General features: G+C 53.5%; 1 protein-coding gene across 12 annotated transcripts in view; it reads right to left on the bottom strand.

Moving 5' to 3' along the window:
- CLEC16A (C-type lectin domain containing 16A) overlaps positions 1-12,351 on the bottom strand; it is a 199,202-nt gene that overhangs the window by 87,597 nt on the left and 99,254 nt on the right. For all 12 annotated transcript variants that reach the window (XR_008294694.1, XR_008294695.1, XR_008294696.1 and 9 more), the window contains exon 18: positions 11,838-11,958. Coding sequence is in view for 9 of the 12 variants with exons in the window: in XM_053213540.1 (XP_053069515.1) it covers positions 11,838-11,958 (121 nt within the window). In the remaining 3 variants the exon portion in view is untranslated. The remainder of the gene's footprint in view (positions 1-11,837; positions 11,959-12,351) is intronic.

Genomic DNA, 12,351 nt, shown 5'->3' with positions numbered 1-12,351 from the left:
AGCCAGCCAGATGTCATCAAGGAGGCTGGCTCGAGTGAGGCGGCGTCGGGGCTCATCAGCCACCCTCATGCCCGCGGTCTGGGTGGGGGGCTCTCCCGCGTCTCCGTGACAGGAGTAGTGGAGGGGCAAGAGACGGGGGCATGGGGCGGAGGTGCACCTGTAGGCCATGGGCAGGGCTCTGGAGAGGGGCTCTGGAGGGTTCCGACGGCCACTCTGAAAGGATGCCCTGGGCTCTTGTTGGTGGAGAAGGGCAGGGGAGGAAGCCGGCAAACCAGACAGAGGACAGCGTCCAGGGCCTGGACCAGGGTGCAGGCCTGGAACGTGGTGAGCAGGGGCCAGATTGTGGGTCTACCTGATGCCTGACCGGGCAGGACTGGCAGAGGGCGTGGTCGCAGGGGTGAGAAAAAGAGAGAAGACAGGATACTCCAAGGCTTCTGGCCTGAGTGATTACGCAGATGGAATTCCCATTTATTGACTGGGGAAGACTGTCAAGTCGGAGTAGCTTCTCTGCTGGCCTTTGCTGGCCGGGCCCTATCAGGTCGCACCAGACACTTGCTCAGCAGGCAGCATCCCTCCTTCCCGACGGCCCCGTGACGTACAGACAGAGAGATCCAAGGTTAGGGGGACACGCCTGGGTCACAGAGCCTGAGAATGCCAGGGCCGCCCTGGAAGAGAGCCGTGTCCGAAATCCGTCCACTTCCCAATGGCCGAGCCGTGCCTCAGAAGACAGCGCTCCTTGAGCAAATCTAGGCCAGCAGGTCCCCTCTGATCCGAGGAACAAAACCGTGGCCCCATTTGCAAACACACAGGAAGGACTGGGATGTGGGGAAAAAACACTTGCATCGTGGAGTGTCTTCAGCAGAAATGACAATTTTCAAAGGCAAGGAAGGAAAAAGCTCAAAACCAGTCTCTTTTACTCAGAACGCCTCATTTCCCCAATGCAGAGAGTGGAATTTAGAAATTCTGCTTCCTAGAGGGGGAAAAAAATTGCAAGTTCTGTCTTTTTCCGAAGAACAATCCTGGGGACTACTGACTGCGCAACCGACAACAGAGGGCACCGTCATTAGGTGACCTTGTGATTTCAGCAGGACACGGCTCTCTAATGTAGCTCAATTATCATTGTAAGTTTATAAAACAGGGAAAGATTACAGGAATATACATTAAACCACATCAATGAGCGCTACTGAGAAGAAAAAAAATTAGTCCAGCAGACAGGTACCAATCAAATAATCAATACACAGGAAACGGCTACATCACCCTGCTTTAAGAGAACCAAATAATGCTGCAATTGGGTTTACTTTAAAATTTTCCACTTGAACAAAACTGACAGCTGTATTATAACCACATTTCCAGCCACTTTATAAGATACAAATTTCACTGCTCCATATTTCTACTTCATTTCTGAAAAGGGGCCAGCAACATTATTCATCAAGCACACGGAGAAGCAGCCTGATTCATAGAGGGGGTGGGAAATGCTGTTAATCCCATGTTTTCTGTTCCCTGAGAGAATTGGTGGGTTAATTCAAGCACGCTTTTTTCTAGGCAATCGAGTTCGGGGTTCTAGTATCAAAGAGGGGCAAGGGGGGCGGCGGAAACGCAGTGTTTTACTTCTTAGGTAAGATGACGTAGGCTGGCACAACTATTGACATTAACACAATATGCATTTTTAGAAACCTCCCAGGTCAGTTTAAGATTCTTGGTATATTTCTCCTGTGGGGGGTGGGGGTGGGGGTGGGGAGGGCGGTCTGCACTGGGGCCCTGGCTATTCAAACGCATGGTCAAGACGGTTCAAATGCAGGGTTCTTAACTTGCAATCCAACTGCCTCAAATTGCTCAAGACAACATTCAGAAATGCCACGTTCGTGTTAATGAATGTGCCTTAAGCATTTACGAATAATTAAAGCCACTGCTCAGGCTCTGATCAGTTCAAACCCACAAGCCTTCTCAGAGCGCCTACTGTGTGCCAGGCCCAGCACGAGGCACTAGGGACAGAGAAACTTCAGTCAGGGCAGAGGCAAGGGGGCTGGTGACCCTGGGACCGTGGGGTGAGGTTGGAGCTGGGTCGAGAGTGGTCCCAGTCCGCAGGTCAGGTGACGCCCAGGTGGGGTGCCCACTGGGGCGCTCTGCCGCACTATAGACCTTTCAGAGACACAGAGCAGTGGGGGTGCAGGCTGAAGAGCCACAGACCACACTCAGCTCCGGATGGGACTTCGAAGGCCACATCCACACGTGCCTCTGATTCCACATCAGTCCGCTTCAGCGTCGGTGCCGAACAAGCCAGTTCTCCTGAGCTCCAGGCACCAACGCTTGCACTGACTTGCCCCCAAGGAGCCATCTGAGTCTGAATCAGGCCTCCCCTGCACGTTTCAGTTCTTTGCCAAATCAGCCAGCACCCACTTTCCTAAAAGTCATCCTTCCAAGAAACCATCGTCTAATCAACGCGCCTGTGTGACCACCTCTGCTTTTCAATGTATCCCATGGACAGAAGCAGTCATGAGGCTCTGGTATGTCAGCACTCCCACAGAGAACATTCTCAAAAGAAAAGTCGTTCCACACCCCGTGTGCTGTCCAGCTGACGAATGCGAAGGACGGTTTTCGTAATCCTGAGGGATTCTCTCTTTGAATCTGCAGAGCAGCCCTGACGCAGTTTATCATCCCCACTTTACAAAGAGGAAGAACAGTTCAGAGAGGTTAACTACTTGGCCCCGGGGCGCACAGCTGGGATTCCAACTCAGCTTTTTTTCCTGAAGTCAAGGCCCCTTCCCTAAGCATGCCACTCCTCGTTAATTAAATGATTTTCAAGGGCTCCATGTCTCTCTTGCCACTTTCTTAAGCTTCTGTGTTGAAAAATTTCAAAGGTCCAGAAAGGTTTAAACAATAGTACAATACACACACACATGCCCTTCACCTAGGTTCACTAACTGTTCACATAAGCTGCGTTTGCTTCCTCTCTCACTGGTGCACCCACACACTCACATTTTTGTGAATCACTCCCGAGTGGCAAGCAGCATTCAGCTTAGCCCTCAACACTTCAGCCTGTGCCTCCTAAAAACAAAGACACTCTCCCCCAGAATCACGATGCCGTTATCACACCTAAGAAACGTAATGTGGACCTCAATCCTAAGACCCGATCACAGTCCACGTGCAAATTTCCCAATTTCAGTTTTCAAAAACAAGTCCTTTCAAGCTATTTGTTCCTCTCCGTCTAAGTCAGACCCAACCCAGATGGACCCAACCCAAATTCCGTTTCGAGAATTTAGAACAATAATAGAATGGACGCCCTCCCCTCTTTTTTTTTTCTTTTGGTCTCCCATGGCATTCACGATTTTGAGAAGTTCGAGTCAGCTGTCTTTTAGAATGTCCCACACTCCGGATTTGTGTTTCACACGCTTTATTAATGATATCATTTTATCAGTTCTGGCAGGATGAGGCACAGGACAATGACCAGGCCATCAACAAAGCCAGAGAACACGGAGAGTTTTCCAGAACTGACAGATGGGACCACAAGACTATCACTGGCCTTGCAAGAGAAGCAAATCAATGAGCTGACATTTTCATGGACTTACGGTCAAACCACATCACTTGCTTGGGGAGCTTCACAAATCCCCTTGCTGGAAAAGAGTATCTCAGCAACGTGATGAATACAGCCAGAACTTCCAAGCGGCCTGCAAACTCTCGCCTGTCAGGGCACTGGGATGAGCACGCAGAATGCTAGGAAATGGGGAAATGGGGAAATGGGAAATGCCGCAGGGTCGCTCATGACGTTCACTCTCCTATTCATCAACAAACGAAAGGATAACAGAGAGCGGGGGGCTTTGGTCCAAACTCAAACACGCATGCGGAATGTGGAGCACGGCTGACACACACGGGTTTCCGTGGGCCGTGTAAGTGTCCACAGCTGCACTTGTTCTGGGGAGTGAGTGGTTTGCAGGTGGGGGGCATGGCCAGAGGAAAGGCCCTGAGGTGGGAGTGTGCCTGGCGTGTCTGAAGAGAAGCAAGAGAGCAGAGCCAGCCAGACGGCGCTAGGTAATACTCAGCCTCTCAGCCGCTGTAGAGTCAGGGTCGGAAGGAGGCCACTGTGATAAAGGTAGGACGTGACCTGGCTTTTTTTTAAGTTTATTTATTTATTTTGAGAGAGAGAGAGAAAAAGAGCACATGAGCAGGGGAAGGGCAGAGAGAGAGGGAAAGAGAGAGAATCCCAAGCAGGCTCCGTGCTGTCAGCGCAGAACCGGATGCGGGGTTCGAACCCACACACTGTGAGATCACCACCTGAGCCCAAGTCAAGAGTGGACGCCCAACTGACTGAACGACCCAGGCGCCCCTGGCTTAAGAAGATGACGCTGGACGCTACATTGAGAATAAACTGCAGGGGACAAGGCAGAAGCAAATGACTGGTTACGAGGCCACTACAACAATGCAGGTGACAGATGGCAGGGCCCTCGTGGCGGTGGAGCTGAGAGAGGTGGTCAGATCTGGATACAGCTGGACAGAGGGGCCGAACAGGGGTGCTGGCCGACCGGAAGGCGGGTTGGAGAGAAAGAATCAAGGACGAGCCCGGGGTCTGAGCACCGGGACAGAGCTGCCCCCAACTGGGGGACGGGCAGGCTGCAGGAGGCAGGTCGGTGCGGGAGCTCGAGTCCGCTGTGGTGGCAGGCGGGAGGTGCCGAGTGGGCAGCTGGGGTCCAGCGCAGGCCCGCGGCTGGAGACAGCGCGAGCTGGTGCGAAGGATGCCCCAGCAAAGAGGCGGCCCGCTGCTGCCTGCGGGCATTTCGGCCCCAAGGGACCAGACCGTTTCACATTCAAAGTGAGAGGTATCTGGGTTTGTGCAGTAAGATACCTCGATTTTAAAATGTTGGCAACGTGTTATTGGTATTGAGGTAGGTGTTGTCTTCTACCCAACATGAGATGCAATAAAACAGAGCATATGATGTTGTAAGAAATAATAAAAAAAATTAATAAAAATAAATAAGTAAATAAGTAAGTAAGTAAATAAACTGTTGGCAACTAACATAAAATTACACATATTCTGCCAGACACCCAACTACATCCGTGGGCCTGAGGGCCAGATGTTTGCAACCTGTCTGCACAGCTATTTCCCTGCAAAGGCGGGCACTGCTACTCTCATTTTACAAATGAGGAACCGACGCTCAGAGAGGTGGATCGATGTGTCTCCAGTCACACAGCGAGGAAGAGGCAGAGCTGGGATCCAGATGTCAGATCCGTCCTCTCCCGAGTCCGCAGTGCTCTGGGACCCAGGGCCTCCTCCACACCCTCAGCTCCCTCGTCAAAACAGGCAGGTCCTGGCCTAGAAACAGCCGGGGAGCGCTGGAGGATGGCCCACAGCAGCCTGCCTTGCCCGGCGGGCGGGAGACGAGATCAACCAAAATGACATCACTGTAGTTAATAATTAGCTCTGAAGGCACGACAGGTCTGGGTCAGGTTCAAGAGCACAGGCTGGATCAAACGGGATGGGCCTCCCAGCAATCAAGAGTCTCTGTACCTGGGCCCTAGAGCAGAAAGCAAGAGCGCTCAGGAACCACTTGCTGGGGCAAACCGAGCTGTGTAAGAAGCCTGTGGGCACCACCTTTCGGACAACGCTTCCGCAGGATCCGTCTCACGGGCCTGGCCTCTCTCCAGGACTCCTGGCTGGAACGCTGCCCCTCACCCCGTAAACCCACCCTCACACTGAGGCCAGAGAGGGCCTTCTGAGATACAAATGCGATCGTACCCCCAGGTGAAAAACACTTCTCACTGTTCTTAGAAGAAAGCCTGAATCCCTGATCGACCTGCAAGGCCCACACACCGGGCCCCAGGCAAACGCAGTCCTCTCACCGCCCTGCCCTGCCCTCCAGCCACACCGCTGCTTCTCATCTTCCTGAACTCCCCCTCAACCCCAGGGCCTTTGCTCCTGCCAGGCACCTGCATGCATACCCAGCCATCAGATGGGTGGTCGCTCCCTCAAAAACCTCCGTGACTTCCAGGCAACCCCTGGGCACCTTAACACAGTGGCCATCTGACTTTCCTCTGTGTGCCCAGGCGGTCCGTCCTTACCTCCCCCACAAGACGGAGCTCAAAAAAGACAGAGACACTTTGTTCTTGTAATTGGCCTGCACTTGAATTACTTAAAGAAGAGACCCCATTGGGGCACCTGAGCAGCTCAGTAGGTTAAGCGTCTGACTTCGGCTCAGGTCACGATCTCAAGGTTTGTGGGTTCAAGCCCCATGCCGGGCTCTGTGCTGACACCTCAGAGCTTGGAGCCTGCCTCGGATTCTGTGTCTCCTTCTCTTTCTGCCCCTCCCCCACTTGCACTCTGTCTTTCTGTCTCTCAAAGGTAAATAAAAGAATAGACCCCATTAAAACATAGCACGTAGGCATAGTTCTTGGAAAGTCTGTCCCTTGTTCTGAAATGACGCCCTTCCTACTTATCTGGGATTCCTTTCTTTTATGAAATGGTAGTTCATAAATGCTTTAAAAAAATAAAAAAAAAGACTTCGTAAAATAAAAACTTGGCAATCCCAACCCCAGGGGTTTGTTGGGGTTTTATCGTTTTGGCATAGTACTGGGCAGGGCAGTCCCCAGGTCTAGGAACCACAGGAAACCACTGCTCTACCCTCCACGGGCCTGTTTCCAGGCCCCCACACAGGTGTGTCCAAGTCTGGGCGAGGAGGCAGACCCAGAGTACAGAGAGCTGCTGGTGTGCAGACCCGTGTGTGGAGGGTTGGGACCCCCTCGCACAGACTGTGTGACCTAGGTTTCTAACTGCTGTGGGCACCTGTGAGCAAAAGCCATCTGTGTGGTGACACGGCACAAGGAGAAATGCCACCAGGTATGCAACGGTCCCAGGAGACGCCTCGGCCAATGTTCTACTGCTCGACACGGTAACTGCGAAGTTCGTGACGGCTGTGGGGAACCTCCCCTGAGGACAGTGTCCGCCAACGCCCGACCCTCGCCCTGGGCATCACGGCCGGGCCGCCGCTCAGCACCTCTTCTGCGACCACCCAACTAGGCTTCGTCTCCTCCTCCAGGGCCGGTCCCCTGCTTATGGAGTCGCTGTCCCCCCACCCCCACCCCTTGCTGCCCACACTGTCGCCAAGCTCAGAGCCCAGAATCCAGCTGGCTCTCCAGCATCGCCACGAAATGCCGTCCGCGCTCCCATCCCCGATCCCCGAACCCCGCCGGGCCTTCCAAATGGCTGGCCGGCGAGCGCACCAGGCACTGCTCCAAGCACTTCACACGCATTAACTCCTTTACTCGTCCCACCGACTCCCATTTCACAGATGAGGAGACTGAGGCACTAAGACACGAAATCTGCTTGTAGAAGGCCATACGCTAGCTCGTTACAAGGGCAAAGCTGGGATTTCACACCAGACACAGCCTGGTCCCCAAGCCCGTGTTCATAACCACCTCCCACGTGGCCTCTGCAGCCCCTTGGGGCTCTGTTGGGACCAAGTGAGCTGGAAGTACACTTTAAGGACAGATGTCCCTGCGGAAACGCTCAGGTGGGTTCCTGCTGCCTTGGGCCTGAGTTCTGGTTCATCTCAACCCCTCTCTCCCCTGCTGGCCACACCAGCTGCCGGACACGCCACGCTCTCTCCCCTTCCGGCTTCACCTCTGCCATCCGCTCTAACTGGCAGGCCTCGGTTTTGCCTCTTCCCACAATCTTCTGGTCCCTCCTTCACGGTGCCTGACCAGACAGGCCTCTCGAACCAGCCTAGGAGGTCTCTTCTCCTACTTATTCTCGAGCACAGAGCCGGTCCAGCCGCCTCCACAGACCATCTCCGACAACCTGTGATTGTGCACTTACTTCCTCACCTGTTGGTGGCCCCCCCACCCCCACTCCAAACTGGAAGCACCACCAGAGCACAGAGCAAGCTGGCCTCAGCTCACCATCACATCCCAGCTCCCACCGCTGCGCCTGGCATACAGCAGGCGCCCAACACATCGTCGAAGGAATGGGTGGGATCTGCGGACTGGATCTAGAAAATGAGGGGACAAGATTAGGTGTGGGACGCACATGCTACGGCCACACTATGTAAACGTCAAGTGGCCACGTGGAAAAGGCTGGGAAGGAATCCAGGAGTTTCCCGAGGACGCCTGGTATCTGCTTAGGATATATGGACAAGGGGGGAATTTCTCCCTACCGTGATTGGCCATATTTCCTAGAAACAGGCAAGACTCCTTTGAGAAGGCCCTGGTGCCACTTCTGGCAGGAAGCCGGCTTCTGGTCACAGCCTGCTGTCCTCAGGGCACTCCAGGGGCCTGTCGGTCAGGAGGCCCATCAGGGAGCACGCAGGAGTGCCCTGCCTGGTGCAGCTCCCTTCACCTGGACGCAGGCAGCCAGCGTGGCCTTTCTTACCCCCGAAATGGGGCCATCGTACAAGTGACGAGCTGGTTTCAACATGTCAGGATGCGCTCCTCCAAATCGTTGTCAAAGCCGAAGATGCCCGCCCCGCAGAGCCCCGCAGGGTGAGCCCTACGTCACTTCTCCAGCAGCTGCACCAGGGACGACAGCGAGCTCTCCCCTCACCGAGCACCGGCGATGGGCCCAGCACGGCACCGGGAGCTCCACCAACGTGATCTCATCTGATTTTCAACAGCTCCCCAGCAAGTCTTCAGAACCATTTTAGAGGCAAGGCCTCTGAGCCTCAGGAACCCTAAGGCCCTGGGCGATGCCACCAGCCCGATGGCTTGTCGGAGTGGGCACGGTGCCGCCAGCCCTCCCTCCTGCCCGGGCTCCATCTGGAGCCGCAGCAGGGCCGGGCAAGCTCACCATCTGCGAGGGTGGCAACCAATTCAGTTAATAAGAGCAGCCCCCCGTCCTTGTCTGCTAGAGACAAGTATGTATAGATGCGATGATGCGACGTCTTCCATTTGCTTTAATACGCGGGGTGCGGGTATATAAAAAGAGAAATGGTAGGGGCAGTGAGGGGAATAACCTTTGAAGCTGGAGGCGGGGTAGGTGGTGATTCACGGGGCCATTCTCTCTAAAAGTCTGATCTGTTTATCTAGTCCAGCCAGCCTTCCCTTCCCATCCCCCTTCCCTGCCTCCTGCCCGCCTGCCCTCCCTTCCTTCACGCTGCCAGTCTGTGACCTCTGCCCCAAGCCACTCTCCTCTCCGGCAAAAACAAAAACAAAACAGGCTCGAGCACGGGCAGCTGGCTTCTTTCCGGAGGGGCAGGGGTGAAGGCCTCCACGAGGCTCCTGTTCAGGAGCCAGCCTGTCAGAGCTCACCTGCCACACCCGACCCAGAGGCTCACAGCTGGTCTGGAGATATGTGATGGGGCTGTGGTTTCTTATCAACGTGTGACAAGGTCAGTAAACACAGGTTAAGTCACCTCCTCCTGCGATCTGTTGGTCGGTTGGAGCTGGCATTCCTTTGTGCCGGTCCGCCCGTATCCCATCACCTTCGGGAAAAGTTGACCAGCCCCCGGCATTTCTCCCCGAAGTCAGCCTCCTCAAATCACTACGCTCACAAGGAGGATGCCCAGTTTCCAATCGCTTGGCAAATATGAATGCCTTCGTCTAGGTTATGATGTTGCCTACATTTTATGTACATAGAAGGCATTTTGTGATGTGCAGAGTGTGCTGACTTTTCCCCAATGGAAGGGGAGATCCAGCATTTAGGAACAATCGCCAGGAAGAATAAAAAGAAAGAAAAGTCAAACAATAACACGTGCATACCTTATTCTAGTATCATGTGCTCATAAAACCCACAATTCCTAGTACTTTCTGGATGGCGCCCTTTAGTGAAGACATAATTTGTGATGGGGCTGGGTAAAGACAGACAGCCATTACTTTCTTAATGGCCAGCTACCCAAAAAGGTTCAGTTAAGTGATCTCAACTAGCAATCTAGTCAATTAAAATTGATAAGTGAAAGACTTTTAACCTTTCTTTCAGCGGGCCATTCCTAGGTGGAGGGGGAAGGAAGCAACGTGAATTCCCAGCATAAAATTTAATTCCATTTCATGGATGCGAACATTCTTGCTGCCCATGAAAGCAAGCTGTCTCCCTCCTTCCCTGAATCCAATCAGAGAAAGACTGGTTTATCTTCTCTCCAGTCAGCTTAATCAATTTAAACCCTTAAAGAAATCCCTGTGGCCATCTCTCAAGGAGGAAGGGGCCAAAGGAGATGAGCAGAGAGCGGCCCATACAGGACACAGCTCCCTTCTTCTTCTAAGAGAGAGAAGACAAAAAGAGAACAAGAAGAAGGCAAGAAGAAGAAGTTAAGACAAACAGGTAAAACCCATCATAATCACTTACGGAGAATCCTCTATTCACGCAGGAAGCTCTGCACTTTCTATGCGTCACCTTATTTAATTAGCAGGTAACACAGAGGACTGCAGCTTCCTGAGCACAGTTATACCCTGGACACAATGCTCAGTCGTATAATATTTCACACGGTATTTTGCTCGGTTCTCAACACAGGCCCATAATATAAGGAAGTTCATCACCATTTTACAGGTGAGGAAATAGAAGCGGGGCGGGGGGTGTTTTCCATCCTTGGTTCAAGGGAACACACGGCAGGGCAGGGGTATTCGGCTCAAGTGCCAACCCTCAGGGGTCTACAACAGGATCGTGGGTCACACAACGGAACGCTTCTGTCAAAACTCATTCAACTGTACGCTAAACCTTGGTGAATTTTATCAGACGTAAACTGATCTCAATAAAGCGGACTTAAAACAATAGGACCCTGTCTTTACCATATGCTACAAAGGGTGGCCCTCTGCGGGTCCCGCCTGCTCAACTTCCATGTCTTTGAGTTTTCTTTGAGGGCAACCTCCCTCCTCACTCTCAGGTGGAGTCTGAGTCTTTTCTTTCAAAAGAAATGGGCCCCACCTCCCAGCTCAAGGACCAGCCACGAGACCCCGGCCTCGCCCATTAGTGAACCACATTCCTCTGACCACAGATTGGTTCAGGGATGGTCAATGGACCCAAGCCAGACCAATGAGAGCCCTGCTGCGGACCTCCATCAAGTCACAGGAAAGAGCAGCCCTATTTCTGGAAGGGCTGCTTAGCCAGTTCAGTAGATTTTGGAACGGCAGACGGCCACCTTGTCACCATCTGATGAGAGCCCTCCTGAGGATGAAGCCAGAACAAAGGGAAGCCCAGCGGAGACAAAGGGCAGCAGCTTCCTGATGAGGCTGCTTAAGTCCCTAGATGCAACTATGCCTGAAGGCAATGTACTCCTGGACTTCCCAGTGACGTCAGCCAACTCCCCTTTCTGTTCCTGAAGCCAGCCTAAGTCGTGTGTTCCGTCTCTTCTAACCGAAGAATCCTACTATATCACAATGCCACCTTGCCCATCCCTGTGCACGTGCCCTATAGCAAACGGGAGGAAAGAGAGAGCCCTACACGTACGAGAAGGGTTATCGGAACGCAACCAGGCTGATGCCCGTTGTCGCTTTTAATCAAGTCACCCACAGTCACTTTTGAAAGTCACCCTCCCCCCTTTTTAGCAGCAGAATCTTTAATCATTGGCATCATACAGAAAACCAATCAAACTGGCAGTGCCACGGTCATATGGAGGGCAGGGATCCTGGAGCCGGAGACCCCAATCACCCCGCCCAGACCCCTCGGCGGACGACCTGCACAGCCCCACCTGGGCTGCGGCGAGCAGAACCCACGACGGGCTTCCAGGCGCCCAGAAGGCAGGGCCCTTTCTTGGAGTTTTGTGGGACACGCACGCTCTGTTGGTGCTTGGTGACGGATCAACCACAGTCCCAAATGCTGGTGGCACATTGACCCTCCCAGCTACGTCTGAGCCAGCAGGGCGGAGCGGACACTGCCCCCTGCCCCGCCCCCTCACCCCCCACCCCCCCCCCCCGCCGTGACTCACTCAGATCTAGGACGTCATCGGTTTTGATCAGGTCCTCCTCCCGCGTCAGTGGCAACTGGGTCTCGGGCTCCCCTCGCAGCTGCAGTGACAGGGAACGGAGCATGAAGAACACCCGGATGGCCTGCACAAACAGTTGGGGAGCAGCAAAGAATGAACCTGTAGTTAGTTAGGTGACGTGCTCCATGTGGAGAAATCACACAGTGGCTCTTGATTTCAACAAACAAAACGAAGTCCACCTCTCCCAGTCCCAGTCCCAGGGCTCTGGTGTTTGCAAAGCAAGACAAAAAAAAAAAAAAAGAAGAAGAAGAAAAAGAACAAGAAAAAGAAAGAAAATCAACAGGTGCAGCCTGTTCCCACTTATCCACAAGTGAGGGCACTTCACCTCAACCGAGCTCCTGTCATTTGCCAGCACCGCTCACCTAGTGTCACGTGACCTTCTGACCACCCGACACCCCCGCGTCCTCAGCAGGTGGCCCGCTTTGCGGACAAGGCACTGAGACCCAAGGAGGTGAAG

The sequence above is a fragment of the Acinonyx jubatus genome, chromosome E3 (genome assembly GCF_027475565.1).
Source record: "Acinonyx jubatus isolate Ajub_Pintada_27869175 chromosome E3, VMU_Ajub_asm_v1.0, whole genome shotgun sequence".
NCBI classification, from domain to species: Eukaryota; Metazoa; Chordata; class Mammalia; order Carnivora; family Felidae; genus Acinonyx; species Acinonyx jubatus.
This window is presented reverse-complemented; position numbering and strand designations above follow the sequence as displayed.